Here is an 18441-nt window from a genome sequence, read left to right on the forward strand (position 1 = left end):
TCCTACATTGTTATATATAATTGATTGACTTGTTTCTTCTGGTCTTTGTCGTAAGAGGGTCCACCGGAAGCGTCTGACAACTCTGCCATCTTGGCCCTGCCTCAGGAAGGAGTTTTAAGGGTAGTGAAAGAAACTTTAATAAAGAAGTTCTGAGTAAACAATGGTTAAGTGAAAAGTCTTCAATTTTAGGTGAGGGATTATAAAAGTGAGGAAAGATAATTCATTGATTTTACTTTGGAATATTGTCTATAATTGGTTTGGCTTCAGCTGACTGAGTCAGAAGCCAAACTTTTAACTGCCAAACTGATATAAATCAGGCTCTCATATCTCAATTAGCACATTCCAAAGTCTGTGGCTGTCTCATCTCTTGAGAGAAGTCTGCCTTTACCCAGAACACCTGGCATAAATTTGGTGCTGCTCTGAAAGACAACCCTGGGAAAATGCCTGAGGTTACTGTGAAGTCAGCGAAACTTTGTGGCTTGACTTGGAACGTTTAACAGTACCTGAATTTGAAAATTGCTTGATTGGTACCTTCTTTTTAAAATAACAACTAAACATTGTTTCCTGTTGGCTAAAAGATATAGGGAAAGGAATCCATTGAGAGAGTGAAGTTTTTGAAGTAATTTCCAACAGATTTGGATGCTACAAGAAGTTGGGAAACTATCACTATGTTCTTGGGCTTTACTGGGCATCACATTACAACTAGTTTCAGTGTTTTTCAGTTGAGCATCAGCAGCTTCACAATCTATTCAATACTACATTCCAAGTATCTGTTTACTCAGTTGTTACAAATTGCCAATGGGACAGGCACTGCCTGTCAGTTCCAGAGCAATTAATGTGTGAAAACTTTATCAAAAGAAATCTGTCAAGTTTGAGTAAGTATAAATATTTCATTGAATTCCCTAAAGAAATCAAACTGAGTGGGATACAATTTTGCTGGTTGCCACAGCACTTGAGAATTTATTCTGTTTTATTTATTTGGCTTTATTTTTCAGAGTGTTGATAGTATTCCATGTAGCCCAATGGATTAACGTTTTGCTCTGATAAAAATAGATTTTGGGTCTTAGGGGCAAACCGTATTGTCTATTGAGTGATATAACAGTACTAGCTCTTCTAGATGTCAAGAGCACTTATTATTTCCAGAAGGTGCACTAGAATGAGGATATAGCTATAAGGACCAAGTTACCACCTACTTGGCCACTTTTTGGCTCTCCAACCTTACTTTTTCTAGACCTCAGAATTTTCTTACTTTTAAAATGAAGAAATAGAATAAATAGTGTTTTAGGTACTTTCTAGCTTTGCTCTGGTTGTTAGGTGCCATCAGGTAGATTTCAACTCATAGTGACCCCACGTAACAGAGTAGAACTACCCCCATAGGATTTTCTAGGCTGTAATCTTCACAGGTCTTTCTCCCACAGAGCCACTGGGTGGGTTTGAACCACCAACCTTTCAGTTAGCAGCCGAGCACCCAACCATCATGCCACCAGAGCTCCTTTTACCAGCTTTATTACACTATTTATGCCTGCTCTTATGCTGCATTATATTCTTATATAATTCTTATATTCTTATTATATACATTATATTCTTCACGCTCCTTTCTGATTGTTCTGGACAGATAAACAAGTATTCAACATACCAGGTGGTGATATTTGCTGTGAAGAAGAATGTTAGAGATCTACTTTTTTATGCGGAGGTTCAGCATTTTGCACCGCATGACATCACCAGTGCACCAGCTGAGACTTTCTGGCTGACCTTTGTACTTTAGGGCCCAACAGTAGTTACAAATGTCAACTGTTGAACTGATGTTATGATTCAGTTCAATTCAGCAGAGTTAGTGTGAGACTCTTCTTGGCAATGGGTTGTTCCTTTATCCATGGCATGGAGAATTGTCACAGGTTTATATCACAACGTGGGAAACTTATGACAACTTTAACTTAACTCTTTGTTGTTTTCTGTTAAATTTTATTTAATGTGACTTAATGAGTTTCCACCAAACAAAGTCATATACAATTAGTAATCTTTATACTAATTTACTATTGTGTGAATTGAAGTCACTTGCATTAGCTCAGGTTTTCCCAAAGTAAATTTTGTTAGCTATTAGTACATGCTTTAGGAAAAAAGTGAGAGTAGGGTGAGGTAGTCCATGATCAAATTAGTTTAAATACACTCTAAGCAATTTCAGGGAAATGAGCATGTTAAAATCTCTCACAAGTCCTAAAAGGAAAAATTTAAAAATCTGTCTAACTTTTTTTAGCCGAGTGCTTCTCAAAGTCATTTTATCATGTTAACCCCTTTTAAATTTGGGTGAAGTAGAGATAGAGAGCGTCTCTTAACAGGGAATCAATATTCCAAGGAACACAATTTGGAAAAGCTGTATTGCACTCTTAAGGTTGTTTGCATCTCTCACTAAAGCACTAAGTCACTTCAGTCACAAGAGCAGTGAAACCAAGTAACTAAGTTATTTTAAAGAGATAAAACAGCATGCCAATTGATGTTTTTTTTACCTTTTAAAATGATTAATCTGGTGAAATGAAATACCATTAATAACTAACATCTGTATAGCCTTTATAGATTTCAGAGTGCCTTCACACACACAAATCCTCACTACATATCTGCATCATATGTATTGTTGTCCTCATTTTATGGATTAAGATGTTGAAAGTGAAAGAGTTTAAATGGTTTCTCTTATATAACACACATCTGAATTTCAGTCTTTAGAGTTTTTTCCTCCAATTAGGAAAAAAATAATAAGCAGATGACTTTTTTTCTGACTATCTATGGTCTGTATGACTTTCTTGTTCCTAAACCAGCCTCCTCTCCCAGAACTCAGAGAGCTTTGCAACCGTTAGGTAAAGGGAACAACTGTTTTGAAAAATGTCTACAAGGAAAAAAATATATAGTTTCATTTATTTGATTACAGATCTCCTTGTAGAGGTGTAGGTTGATTAATATTGTGCTGGTAAATTACTTTCTAACTTCTACCTGGTGGCTTTGGAGATGCTGATTTATACTTAAAACTCTCTCATAGCTAATAAGGGGATAGGCAGTGTTGTCTCATCGTTCATATGAGAAGATTGAGATGCTGACAGATTGCTCGATTTGCCTGAAACTCACATACCAGACTGAGTAACAAAGTAGTAGATTGTGTGCTTGGCAATTGTTAAATATGGGCTTCCATTATCTGATTGTACTTCATTACTTGTTGTAGGGGCTTTTCTTCCCCCAGATTTTAGTTTCTGTAAGAAGTAACTGGCTTGTTGAAACCATTTGCTTATTTACACTGAGTATCCTCTTGACATCAGCATGGGGTTACTTATAATTACATGCACAAGTGTAAATAAAATAATTAGCTAGTCTCATATAAACGTTATTATATGCATCTAAAATAGTGCATGTGGAAATGTTATAATCCAGTGATAAAGGGAAAGCAGCCTACATGACCCTTCCTTTGTATGCAAACAGTGGAATATTAAGGCAGGATATATTTCCTGTTGCACATTCAGTTGTTGAAGTCAATTACAATTGGGACTCATTGAAGTATTAAACAACAAAAATGCCTTTTTTCTTGATTCAAAACTGAAGTGATCTTTCTGCCATTTTCCAAGGACACTCCAATCATTTATACAATAACCTAGCCAAATAGTTCTAAAATCAGAGGGACTCCCTTTGCCTATAATTGACCTGCTCCTACCGCATCACAGAGTAACTTCTGAAGATAAAATGGACGTGTTGGCTAATGACTGCCAATGGCAAGTATATTGCTTCTTCAGCTTTGGACAAATCTGGAAAGTATACTTTAAACAGATGACTCGTTGGATGCCTGGAGTTTAATTTCCTTGGAACACAGTAGTTCACTGCACGAAATTATTTAAGCTTGCTGTCATTTAGACTTCTCTAAAATTGAAAGTATGGGCCCATGTGCTCATTCACAAAACACTTATCTAGTTCTTGAGAAAAATGAGAATTTTCAAAGGAGTACTTTCAGGTATGACTGATTATTACACTCATCCACTGGCATTCTGGGATGAACAAGTATTTGTGAAAATGTTGCTCTTTGACCACTATTTCATATTCATTCCCCCATGGATATAATAATTCTTAAGCTAATTTTTTAAAGTATAGATTTACATTTGTGGAATAAGTCAGCCAGTCAGTCAGTGTGTATTAAGCAAGTGTTTGCTACAATAATAAAACACTGTCTCACTAAAATAATAGAAAAGGAATTCAGCCTCACAAGGAAGAAGAAAGAGTTTGAGTTGACAGAAGGAGGCATTGCCAGAAGACTGGATTGAGACTGGGGAATTACTCTGTCTCCAACCAGGGCTAAGAGTTTGGGTTAGATTCTTTGTTTCTTTGTGCCAAAGTTTCTCAGTTAAAAAATGATAAACTATAGAATGTATTGGAAACTGTGAAGTGCTATGCAAGTATGATGCATTATAATGATTACTATCATAAAATGAAAGAAATGATCAAAATAGTTTCCAGAGTGGCTTCCAGCATTACTGTCTCAACCTCATAACTCCCTGCATCTGTAATTTGAGTATTAGCACATGCTTTGTTGTTGTTGTAAGTTGCTGTCCAGTGGGCTCCGACTCACAGAGACCTTGTGTATAACAGAACGGAACGTTGCCCAGTCCTGTGCCATCTTCGTGATCGTTGTTGTGTTTGGGTCCATTGTTGTAACTGTTGTGTCAGTCCATCTCACTGACAGCTTCCCTCGTTTTCGCTAACCCTCTACTTTACCAAACATGATGTCCTTTTCTAACAATTGGTCTTGCTTGATGATATGCCCAAAGTAAGTAAGTCAAAGTCTTGCCGTGCTTGCTTCTGAGGACCATTTTGATTGTATTTCTTTCAGTACTGATTTGTTCGTTCTTCTGGCAGTCCACAGTATGTTCAGTGTTCTTTGACAACACCACAATTCAAATTCATCAATTTGTCTTCTGTCTTCCTTTTTTATTGTCCAGCTTTCGCATCCATATGAGGCCGTTAAAAAGACCATGGCTTGAGTGAGGCACACATTAGTCATCAGAGTGACATCTTTGCTTTTGAAAACTTTCAAACTGTAAAGATTTGCCCAGTGCAATATGTCATTTGATGGCACATGCTTAGCAAACTGTAAATGCTTCTTCCCTTGATTTAAAAACTCTCTTAATCAAGTTCTCTAGAAATAAAACCTAATATATCGACCGATGATGGAAAGACTGGTAAAAATTTTGAAGAGACTGCAGATTTCTTCCTGTTTATATATAGCAGACTATAAAAAGATCATTGGACACCACTATGAATTTCTAACTTGACCATGTCTTTCATGAATACAGTAGACTTCAGTGTGAAAAGTCCTATTCATAATAATGATTCCTTTTATTTCCAGAGCTGAGTTATGCCTGGATCTTCAATGAATACCCTTCCTATCAGGATAATCGCCGCTTCGTTTCTCAAGAGACTGGAAATCTGTATATTGCCAAAGTAGAAAAATCAGATGTTGGGAATTATACCTGTGTGGTTACCAATACTGTGACCAACCACAAGGTTCTAGGACCACCCACACCTCTAATATTGAGAAATGATGGTGAGTATTCTAAGTGATTTTGTTAATTCTGTTTTTTGTGATTACAGGATGAGTGTCAAAAGATGTTATGTAATTGGCACACAAAGCTTGATTGTCTAGGTTAAATTTAGAAGGGGTTTAATGTTTTCTACATTAGGTACCCATATTTTCTTTACTTGTATAAGAAATAAACCCATGTATCCATTTTGGAAAACTAATTAGAAATGTAATTTCTAATCTCAACAGGAATGGAATGTGGATGTAGGTGAATATAAATAACAAAGGAATCTATTTCTTATTACTTTCCCACTTAAACTGTGTACATTAGCAGAATGAAGTGGAAGGTTAAGCAATTAGCTCATTAATCAATTCTATCTAATTTAGTATTCGGTGTCCAGAGAGAAGTTTTAAATTATCCAAATAACCTCTGGATTTATAATACTGAAGACAGAGTTCTCACCCCAGTGAAATGCAGGTATATAAGGCTCATTTGAGACAGAGATTTTAATTTCTCACACTTTTGTAAGAACATCTCAAGACTATGTATGCATTTCAACCTTAATTACCTAGATGATTTGACAATGTATGGTAAATCACCATGTGTTTTTAAAGACAGTCTTAATGTATGCCAACCTCTCAAAACGCCATGCCTTTCCCTACCATAAGTCTTTATACACACCATTCCCTCCTCTTGAAAAGTTCTTCCTTCTCTTGGTCCCTGCCTTTCTTTGGCTAACTAATACTGGTCCTTCCAGTTTCTTCGGAGAAACTTGCCTTCTTCAGGAAGCCATCTCTGACTGGCCCTCCACTCCTCACCATACTGTATCATACTGTACCTTCTCTATAAACTCCACTAACATTCATTACAATAACGCTAAGAACTCTTTATTCTGGACCATAACTACCGGTGTACTCAACTGTCTCCTTTATGAGAAATTTACCCTTTTAAAGGCACATGTAGTGCCTTGATTGTTGCTGTAGCTCGGCACCTAGTATAGTAGCTGGTACATGGAAGATTATCACTGAACATTTGTTGAAGGAATGAATGGAAATAAAGACACAACTAAGCCCATGAGTAATTGCTGATGTAATAATTTAAGCAGTCGTAGTTTACATGGTTAGGTTTCTACTCTTTTCAGATCCCTTTCCCATCTATTACATGTTTAATCCTTCTATTATGAACATGACTTACTAGACTATCATACAGGTGAGCAAACCGTCAGCCTAGAATATTAATAACAAACATTTATTGAGTACTTACTATGCTCTAGGCACTGTGCTCAGAACTTTACATGGACTCTGTCATTTGAACCTCAAGCAATTATATGAGGAATGTCCTCTTTTACATTTTGCAGATGAAAGAACTGGAGCTCAGACATTAAATAACAAACCCCAAAGTCATATCATTAATTAATAATTAATGGCTCCAGAATTCACAGCCAGCACCCAGGTCTTATTGACTCCAGAGCCTGATCTCTTAACCCCTCACTATGCTTCTTTTCATATACTACACCACCTCTTAACCTGAGTTAATACAAGAAAAATGTGGCAAATTCAGGACTGGAACTCAGGTTTAAGGTCTCCAAGTTTGTTACTTTTTCCCCTTGTACTACCAACGAACTTGATACCCACGTGGGGCTCTGAACATGATCGTCCCGGAACAGGATACTTACAGGTAAACCAGCTCTGCAGAAAGAATCTGAGCACCTTGTAACACAGACGATATTGTTGAATTTTTTGGCAACTAATTTAGATTTTCATCATTCATTTATTAATTCATTAAAAAAAATATTAACTTAGCACTTGCTATGTGTCAGCCACTATTCTGGGTGCTGGCAAACAATAACATTAAGGCCCATATCTTAGGCACTTATAGTCTTCTTGGGGACACAGATATAAACAAGCAAGCAAAACAATCATAAACAGAAAATTTCACAGTCATAAATAACTAAACCAATATGATGAGATAGAGACCCTGTGGGGGTGGGGCAAGGTCTACTTTAGATAAGGTTGTCATGGAAAGCTTTTCTGAGGTTGAAACATATGAGCTGAGACCTGAATGATAAGCAGTCAGTCCTGTGAAGATCAGAGGGAAGAGCATTCCAGACTGAGTTAACATCTCATGGAAAGGCTTGGAGACCTGAAAACACTTGGTGTATTCAAGGAACAAAAAGCATGTGAGCCTGGTTGGAGCATAGTGTGTAGGGTGGAGAGAGGTTTGCATGGAGGTTGGAGGGGAATTGAGGGCCAGGTCATGGAGAAAACACTGAGTTTTATTTCAAGTGCAATGAGAAGCCATTAGAGGATTTTATGCGTAAGAGTGATTTATGTTTTTTTAAAAAATATCGCTTGCCTACTGTGTGGAAAATGGAATTTTAAAAAGCAAGAATGAAGTTCAAGTAGAAGACTATTGCAGCAATGCAGTTGAGAAACAATGGCAGCTTGAACTAGGAAGTAGCAGAGGAGAAGAAGAAAGTACACTTACTCCTCACTTATAGACTATCTCCGTGATCTGACATTTCACATTTACGACAATAGTAAAAAATCTACTGTCTATTTTGCACATTAACGAGGTGGCGTGCTGGTGGCAATGGCTGCAGAGCCTCCCCTCCCTTGAGGAGGGTCTCAGGCGGCCTCCAGGAAGCTGGGCAGGCTGCTCAGTGACTTCTGCTCCCGCCTTCTGGGCGGTGAGGGCGCCTCGTCCAATTGCTCTGCAGGGATGGCTTCCTCCGCGGCTAAGGCCTCCGCGGGGGACATGCAGGCAACACCTAGCCAAAAGGCGCCTGTTCAGGCTTCCCAGCTACTGTGTGACCGGAGGCTCTGTAGCTCAAAATTGCTGTGGGGTGAGAAGGGAGGGAAGAAAGTGGCATCCGAGAGGGTGTTTGGGAGAAATGCCTGCGAGTTTAATGACCTCCCAAAGTGAACAGAACTGGGCCTGAAGCCTCTGCCTCGGTGGGGCCGGTTTTGAGGCCAGACTCCCAGCACCCCGGCAGGAAGCCCCCAGCCTCGATGACTCGCCAGGCCCGGAGGGCAGGGCAGGCTTTGGGATCCTGAACTCGGGGCTTGCATGGATGGGAGTGGAGCCCTGGCGGCAGCTCCTTGATTGAAGGTCTGACCCAGCACAGGAGAAAAGTGAAGTGGTTAAACTGTGGGCCTCAAGTCAGATAGCCCGGCTTTATCCAGCTTTGTCTCCTCCAAGCCTCCTTCTCCGCAGAGGAATAATCCATAACTGGACTCGTCACAGTGATGAGCACATCAGAAAATCTTAGCTGTTATTATTTTTATGACCATATTTTCTAAATAAAAAAAATCGACGGATGGTCTGAAAACAGAAAAAAATATCACAGTGATGCGAACAAATATTTTCACATAATGTCAATTTTCAAATAACGACCTGGTGTTTGGAACTTAACCATGCTGGTAAGTGAGGAGTGGGTGTGGATGGATTCAGGGGATAGTTTACAGGTAAAGCTGCCAGGACGTGCTGATGTGGGAGGTGTTGGAAGAGAAAATTAAGGATGACACATAGATTTCTGGCATAAGCTACTGGGTGTATGAGAATGCTGTTTACTGAAATGGTTTTGCTAACAGGTTTGCAGGGGAAAATCGAGAATATTATTTTAAACATCACTTATAGGTCCAAAAGCATGATTTCTCCCTTAGAAGTAGGAGGAATTATTTGTGTTGTGCTTGTTTGTCCAAATCTCTTTCATAATACTTATCCATTTATATCATACTTATTTTCAGCTTAACTGCCCACCCCACTACTATTGTGATCAAGCAAATATCATGTATGTTTTTCTCCAGCTTTGTCCTACGGCCTAGCATAGTGCTGGCCTCATGGTAAATGTTAAGTTAGTGTGTTGGGTTAAGCTGAATTATATTTAATAGAACTGACAAATCCTATCCATGTGAAGAAAAAAGTAGGTAAGGTACCTGCTTTGTCAAACCTTAGCAGTGTTATCTCTCCAGGCCTAAGATGAAGAAACTTTTTTCAAAACATATGCTGCAGTGGCACTTCGCAAATAACCATTTAAAAATACAGCTCTTTTGGCCCCTGCCCAAAACGCACGTATGCTGAAATGTCTGTTCACGGTGTTATCCGTTTAGGTGTGTCACATCACAGGCATCATGAAATATTGACTTTAATGACTTTGATACAGCCAAGGACAGACATCACACAGAACTGCTGCTTCAGAAAGAAAGAACAAAAATTCAGGAACAGGCAGACTGACTCCAGAATCGTCATATTACACCTCAAGTTGGCAACAACTATGCCTTTTTCTTGGCTTTTAGATTTATCTTGACTTGTCTAGTGTTTCTTCATAGAGATGACAAATGATTTTTATTAGAATATTTTATCACAAAATTAGTAGACTAAGGATGTCATTTTTCAGCAATTAATGCCTTTTCATTCTTAATTTCCATGAGGGTTGCATGGTAGAATTTCATAAATATGTCTTTCCCATTTAAGTTGGAGTACATAAAATGGATACTCACTCTATTACTAAGTACAAAATAGGCTATTTAATTAGCTTTTGTCTGGAGGTGAAAGAAAAGGGGAACAATAAATCAAGATGGGATTGCAAAATAAGGATGACATCCTTGTTAAAGTCTATTCCATGAGAGTAAAAACCAGTGAAATTATAGCTCTATAAGGTCTAGTATTTGGTGACCATATATTAGACTGATAAGTGCTAAGTGAGTGTAGAAATTGTACATTTGGATAATTGAGGTCCACTCAACATTTCACAACATCCTTCTGCCTCAGAGATTAGAGGCAGAAGAGTTTGTATCCGAAATTGAACCGACTGTCACGGCTGGTGATTTCCTTTGCTATGTGTGGACGTAGCTTAAAGAACTAGATGGTTCCAATATTCAGGTTGTTTCTTTGGAGTCCAAGTGAAGCAGATCTGGAATATGATTCACTGTTTTCACTAATAGTGAGTCATAAAAAGTAAACTGTGACCCTTGGCTCGGGCGCTCACAGGAGTCAGATGTGAAGTGTCCCATGCCGACCCTGCTGGCCGTGTTTACCACTCGCCCCCAGCACGCTGCAGTTCTGCAAGACCTCGGCACTTGCCGTTCTCTTTTCCCCAACTCTTCATGGGCTCACTCCTTCCACATCTCAGCCATGGCTCACATGTCAGGCAAGGTGGGCAGAGGTTAGCGTGAAGACTGTGGAACCAGACTCTGGGTAGAATCTAACTCTGCCACTTCCTAGCTAGGTAACTTTGGACACAGTTTAATCTCATTGTGCTTCCATTTTCTCATCAGAATGAAGATAACAGTACTTCCTTCACAGGGTTATTTTGTGTGATAAATAACGTATAAAGTGCTTAGAACAGTGATAAAGTAGAAATGGAAAGTTGTTCACTTCTTTACCTAAGCTATACTCAACAAATTATATTTTTAAAAATTGATCACAGTAGTGTATCAACAGGAATCCCTGGGTGGTGCAAATGGGTAAGCGCTCGACTGCTAGCTGAAGGTTGGTGGTTCGAACTCACCCAGAGATGCCTCAAAAGAAAGGCCTGGCAATCTGCTTCTAAAAGATCACAACCTTGAAAACCCTATGGAGCCAGTTCTACCTTGCACAAATGGAGTTACCGTGAGTCACAACTGACTCAATGGCAACTAACAACAACAGTTTATAGATAGTATTATCCTTGTTTTTGAAGATATATGTGGATAATGAAGTAAACCAAAACCCAAAACCTACTGCTGTCATGTTGATTCGGATTCACAGTGACCCTGTAGGACAGAGTAGAACTGCCCCGTAGGGTTTCCAAGGCTGTAAATCTTTATGGAAGCAGACTGCCACATCTTTCTCCCACGGAGCAGCTGGTGGGTTCAAACCACAGAACTTTTGTTTAGCAGCTAAGCGCTTTAACCACTGTGCCACCAGGCTCCTCTAATAAAGTACAAAGCTGAAATAATATTCTCCAAAGTGCTAACCGTGTTTAACTCTGAGTGGTAAAATTTGGGGTTCATTTCACCTTTTTTTCTTTCAGCTTCTCTGCATTTTCTCATTTTTTTGTAATTATAGATCTTGCAAATTTTTAGAAGAATGTTAAAGGGGTTATCCACAGATTATTGCGACTGGAGGGCACTTAGGGATCCCTCAATGTATAGCCTTGGTTTTCGGGAAAGAAGGGAACTGAGGGCCAGAGTAAGGTGAGACAGCTTCAGGGACAGAATCTCGATCCCCAATCACCATGCCAGCTAACTGAGCTCCAGAAAAGGCTGTTTGAGACTCTAGATTCACGTATTTGTTATTTTTCTTTCTTGTTTTTAACTTTTTGGAAAATTTTATTTTGGGAATTCTCCCAAATACCATTATGCTATTTTATTTTCACCTCTAGGGAGTATAAAATTGAGAGTTGTTAGACAAAGTGAGGGAATTTTATATCATAGTTTATATTTATTTATCTAGATATTTTTTAATCTCCTCTGAAACAATAATATAACTTGTTAAGTGGGAAAGTGCACTTCTTGCTTAGGTACCGTGAAAGAAAAAGGTAATAATTGGAGAGGTATATCATAATTATTATTACCACAGGTACTGAAGTAGTGCGTTGATCAATAATAGACCAATTGCTGGTTATTAATTATGATGAGCTTGTTCTATTATGTGCCTCCACAGTTCTGTCAAAGAATTGACCTTTAAATTCCATAAACAAAGGCAATAGACATACAGCTTACACTACTAAAGAAAAATAGGCTTAGATGGTAATCATAAGGGCTATAGCCACTGCCCCTGACTCCTTCTAAACTGACTAAAGAATTAACAGAGAGTAGGACAGTCTTGGGAAGGTAACATAATACCTGTGAGGCTGTTAATGTACATTACACACACAGTTATATAATTGAGCATGAAAAATTATTATTTAGCCCTTTTCCTATAATTTATTTTCATGAGACTGGCTGGGGATTGGTTTGACTGTTCTTTGTTTTGCTTGTTGGAACCAAGACCAGTTTTTAACAGTTAACAACCAGTGTCTGTCTGATGGACTGGCGCTTTGCACACTGGCTGTTAAATATTCCAGAATATTATTGTTGATTAGAACTCTACATAGAAAATATACAAAGGAATAAGTAACAAAGGATTTTTCCTATCTTAGAGTTTCCAATTCTCTCCCTTCCCTTCTTTCTTTTCCGGTCCCCTCCTTTCTCTCTCTCTGCCTGTCTCTCTCCCACCCTCCTTTTCCTCCCTCCCCCTCCACCCTGTTTAGCTATATTTATAAGCATATATATGTAGGATATGTGTCTATTTAGTTATTTTTATACATACTATCTATTGTCTTTGGAGGTTGAATTGTAAACTGTAGCATATTTCTGAATGTTAATTATACTGCAGTATATACTTAAAGGAGCCCTGATGGTGCAGTGGTTAAGCATTCGGCCGCTAACCAAAAGGCTGGCAGTTTGAATCCACCAGCCACCCCTTGGAAACCCTAGGTGGCACTTCTACTCTGTCCTATAGGGTCACTATGAGTTGGAATTGATTCAACGGCAATGGGTTTGTTTTTTTGGTTTATATACTTAAAATATTTAAAATTTATATTTATGTTCTCAAGTATAACCAAAACCAAAATAATTGACCATATTTATCTAGGCCCTCACCCATTTTTCTGCAGTCTTATGTTATTTAACTGTGAAAACACTGAACAAGGTCAGCATTGGTGCGTTTAACATTCTCACCTTAAATCCCACTTTAACCTACTGAAAAAAGACCAGGTGAGATCCTCAGCTTCCTGCAATCTCAGAGCAGACTGAGGTAGAACAGAAGTAGGTGTGCCGAACATAGATTGAGAATGTCCCTGACTGCTGCCAACCAGCTTGGTCTTATTTGCTGTGGCCTCCCCAAGAACACAGTAAAAGGGCACGGGGCTGAAAGTCAAGAGGAAAAAAAGTCCTGGAAATCTCGGGTGTAGTCCCAGATCTACCACCAACTCACCTGAGACAAATCATGCCATTTCCTTCCTCCTGGTTTTCTTGTCTATAAAACTGAGGGACTTAAAATAAGTTATATCTAAGGTTGGGTCTAGCTGTAGCATAGGGTTCCAGTCACAGCTCTCTAGCTTACTTAATCACAATGTTTACACAGGCCAGATAACACCACAAACTACTCGACAGGTACTGTTCTTTGGATTTCTCCCTGGCACTAACACCCAATCCTAGTTGAACCTGTCCTGGCCCACCAAACCTAATAGGTGCATTCACTCTTCAGGCCACAGGGACCCATTTTATGAGCCTTCACCTCTGTGACTATTGCACCTCTTAGTAGCTCAGAAGACTACATCTCCCTCAAAGTTTCACATTTAAGACCAAAAGAACCTCAAAAAGGGAAAAGAGAGAGCTAGTTACTCTGGACTATTATCAATGCAATATAATGTAGCCTCCATTATGATACAGCAGTCAAGAAATCGAAAGACGCATTGCATTGGGCAAATTGGCTGCAAGAGATCTCTTTAAAGTGTTAAAAAGCAAAGATGTCACCTTGAGGACTAAGGTGTGCCTGACTCAAGCCATGATGTTTGCAGTCGCCTCATATGCATGCGAAAGCTGGACAATGAATAAGGAAGACCAAAGGAGAATTGATGCCTTTGAATTGTGGTATTGGTGAAGAATACTGAATACACCATGGACTGCCAGAAGAATGAACAAATCTGTCTTGAAAGAAGTACAACCAGAATGCTCCTTGGAAGCAAGGATAGCGAGACTGTGTCTCACATACTTTGGACATGTTGTCAGGAAGGATCAGTCCCTGGAGAAGGACATCAGGCTTGGTAAAGCAGAGGGTCAGCGAAAAAGAGGAATACCTTCAGCGAGATGGATTGACATAGTAGCTGCAACAGTGGGCTCAAGCACAGCAGCAATTGTGAGGATGGCACAGGACCGGGCAGTGTTTCACTCTGTTATGCATAGTGTTGCTATGAGTCGGAACCAACTCCACGGCACCTAACAACAACAACATTATGATACTACCATCTTTTCATAATAAACTTCCCTAATTGCCCCAGACTGGACTAGATCCTCAAAATGGGCATTAACGATGATTATTTGTCTTCAAGAAGAGATTAGCTTTATTTGCAGCCCACTTAATTAATCTCGTGGTCAGACCAAAAACCCAGTCCTTAAGAGGATTTCATTTTGATTGTGGACTTGATCTACAACCTTTTATTGATGACCTACCATTTAGACTGAAAAGGATGAAACTTCTGCCTGGTAACAGGTAGATATGCCCTCCACTTAGGTATGATTTTATATTACATAAGATCTAGAATTTATACCCAAATACTTTGCTCTATTTTACTCTCACTTCTAATTGCAACTTTTGTGTGGTTTTGTCAAGCCATCATGTCTGGTCTTTAATTCTTTAACAACATCACAGTTGAGGATCTGTGGGTGTAAAACATGTTTTCTGAGGAGAACATCTAAATGACTAAAGGATGTGAGATATTTTGCTAAACTGCCATTGCTAATCTGGTTTTATAGAGTCTTAACAGCTTCAGATATTTTGAAGGTTTGACAAGCTTAGGAAATTGGCAGTCAGCTTTAGGTCTCAAAGCACAGTCATTTCCATCCCTGGTCCACGGGGGACCAGAAGTCTTGGATGGCCTTTTGGCTAGTCAGTTAGGAAGCATCTGTTAAGTGCTTGTTGTGTGTGGTACATGGTGAAATAAAAAGACATGATCTGAGCCCCTGGGAACCCTATAGTCTCAGAGAACTCAAAATCAGTGAAGGCTCTAAAGTTTTGTACTTTATTGGAATTATTCAGTTGAGTTCCAAAGGACATTTTTACAGACAGAGGGATTTAGAATGAAAGTCAGAAATAGAGGTGTTCACTTTAGATTTAGAGATGACTTGGGGCATTCATCGTTTAACCAACAAATATTTATCGAGCACATGTTGTATGCCAAGCACTGTACTTGTTACGAGGGATACAAAAGTCTCTAACATGGATTATAGTCTGGCTGTGGAGCCTAATTACAATCTGGGGTAGGAGTGGGGCCATATTAGGGGAGAGTGGAGAATAAAACAGGTTTATTTATATTTCAATTGTAATAAAAGCTACCAAGGAGAAGTGAAGGGTGCAATGAGATTATACATATAGTCACGGCTTGGGAGTGAGGGAACCTGGCCTGTTCTTGGGAAGCACCTCAAACTTCCATGAGGAGTTAGACAATCTAAGACCTAGGAGAAGAATTCCAGGTAGAGGGTACAGTATTTGTCCAACCCACCACCCCAACCAAATCTGACCTGTGGCCTATTTTTGCAAATCAAGTTTAACATTTTTCTCCATAGAAGTGTTGTTTCCTAGATTTTCTGTATTTTTTATTGCTATTGTAAATGATATTTTTAATTACATCTTCTAATTGGTTATTACTCGTGTACAGAAATGCTGTTATTCTTGTAAGTGGTTAAGTATCCTGCAAGCTTCCCAAAATCTATTAGTTCTAGCAGTTTGTCTTTTTGTTCTATTGATTTTCTCAAACTCTTATATCTTTTCCATTTCCTCTAACCATGGGTTAGCCAACTATGGCTAGTGGGCCAAATCTAGCCAAGAACCTGTTTTTGTAAATAAAATTTTAGTGGAACACATCCATACTCAAAGGAAGGTAAAATCTGGCTTTCCTTTCTCTAAGAGGAGATGACCTTACAATTTATTGCCCAAACTGGACAGTTTTGAGAGTGAAAGGGGGAATTATTAATTATTTCAGGAAAGCTGGGTAAACCAGGACTGTCCCAGGGAAGCAGGGGTATATGGTCACTTTACCTTTATATGGGACAGTGTTCTGGGATAACTCAGGTTATCTCTACATTTTAATTATTGAGAAAAATAAATAAATAAATAAATAAAGGATATGCAGTTTTGATTGAAGTCAAATTATGAGGCCTATCTTCACCTTGCACAGGTTTCTGAGGACACCCTAAAACCCCAGGCATAAGAGATGATAAATAACGTGCAGGAACTTTTTGAGATGTTCTCTCCGGCAGTGTGGAGTTTTGTTTGGACACCTGTTGCCTTAAACATAATGGAAATCCAGCTATCGGAGAGTGGGTAGTGATAGAAGAGACCCCTGGATAGTCAGCCAGGCTCCACCATGTCTCCTTCTACCTAAGGCAAAACAGGCCTTTTTAAAAGGTCAGTATGGTAAATTCAGTGAAGGGAATTTGTGTGACTAGTCAGATATTTCCAAATATATTAAGGTTGATGGAATACACACCATATGACTTGTTTCTCAAGAAAGTCAAGGTGGGAACTTTTCATATGTCTGCAAGATTTTTTTCAGTAGAAAATCCCACTCAGTAGAGGTTGGTAAAAGTCCCTTCTGTGGATTCATTTAGCAAGCACAGATTCCAGCTAAGGCAGGTGTTGGCAAAATCTTATGGCATGCAACTCTACAAACTGGCCTCCGCCTGCCAACACAGCGCTCTGCAAATTGTATTTAAACAAGCACTGTGTGTGGCTGATTTCTCTTTCATATTCTGTAAATTGCCAGTTATTTTGTTGAATTCTGTGTGCTTACAGACATCGCATCAACCTTAATAACTGACAGGTTTTAAAGCAGACAACCATTGCCACAAGTTCATCTACAGAGTACAGACTTTTGATGGGCATTGTCCCTGGTGGGAATGCATTAGAAGTACTCTACCAGTGACTCGCACATAGGAGATATCAACTAATGTTAGGTGGGACTGTTTGTTTTGGCTTAACACCTCGTGCTTAGGAAAGTGGTTCTCCAAGTGTATTCCCAGGACCCACAGCATCAACATCACCTTGGAACTTGTTAGAAATGCAAATTTTGGGGCTGTACCTCAGACCTACTTAATTAGAAACTCAAGCTCTCCAGGGGACTTAAGGTTTGAGACCCACTGGTTTAGAAAACTACCTAGGAGTTTCTAGCTGTGTCTGTCTCAGGAAATCAGCTCTTTCAATTACACAATAAACAGTCATTGCGTAAATAAGCCACATTACTCTTAATGCACTGAAAAGAAAGTAAGGCCTATAAATATCATGAAGGTAAGGATCAAGTCTGTGTTACCCTCCTTTTGCCCTCATTGCTAGGTACAGTGCACTGCTTATGATCAGTGCTAAGTGAACATTTATTGAATTAATTTACTGGGATACAAATAGAGCTAAGCCACTGACTTCTGAGGACTTTGGTGTATGGAATTTCAAGTGCTGAACCTTCACTATTATTGTACTGGCTCTCCTACTCCAAAAAATAGAAAACACTGAGGATGCATTTTAATGAATTAAAAATTTTTTTTTTAACTTATGTAGGTGTAGGTGCTGTTTAGAATTGAAAACAAGAGTTACATGGTTATATCTGGCACAGGCAAATCATTTCATGCAGCACAAAGTTTTGCTTAAGATTATATATCCTGGTTGACCCAGACTATATTATATGTGCTGCCTACTTTTCCTTTACCTTGGCTGTGTGGACATGGGTAGGCCTTTGTATCTTTTCACCTTTTTAAAGAGTTTGAAGGTGGAAAAAATGTTCTGGAGCAATCCACCAGTGGCCTCACTCTTTTAGCCTAATCATTCCGTAAATCACCAGAGCAGCTGTAGAGCAATTAAATTCAAAAGTGTACAGGTGGTCCAATGAATCATTTGAAAATATACTCCTGTTTTAAAAGACCTTTTGTTTCTTAAAAAATAAAAAAAGCAACAGCTTTTTAAACTTAATGCAGAAAATAAAGGCCAAAATAGTTAAAATGAAAGAAATTATCAAATATAAATCTAGCCTGTGCCAGACGTAACCAAATTAAATCGAACAGTTTACAGTGTTCCAAAAAAAGTTCATATTATAATTGAAGAAAATTATTTCCTTCATTTTTTATAACTTTAATACTACAGCAATCTTCATATACAG

At 38.8% G+C, this 18441-nt stretch overlaps 1 protein-coding gene across 1 annotated transcript in view; it reads left to right on the forward strand.

Annotated features, from left to right (window-relative positions):
* The window catches only part of LOC101340595 (contactin-4), a 580334-nt gene that overhangs the window by 333854 nt on the left and 228039 nt on the right, over positions 1 to 18441 (forward strand). Inside the window, exon 5 of the mRNA XM_004368276.1 lies at positions 5375 to 5572. Within this exon, the coding sequence (XP_004368333.1) occupies positions 5375 to 5572 (198 nt within the window). The remainder of the gene's footprint in view (positions 1 to 5374; positions 5573 to 18441) is intronic.

Source organism: Trichechus manatus, unplaced genomic scaffold, assembly GCF_000243295.1.
Source record: "Trichechus manatus latirostris isolate Lorelei unplaced genomic scaffold, TriManLat1.0 scaffold00001, whole genome shotgun sequence".
Taxonomy (NCBI): domain Eukaryota; kingdom Metazoa; phylum Chordata; class Mammalia; order Sirenia; family Trichechidae; genus Trichechus; species Trichechus manatus.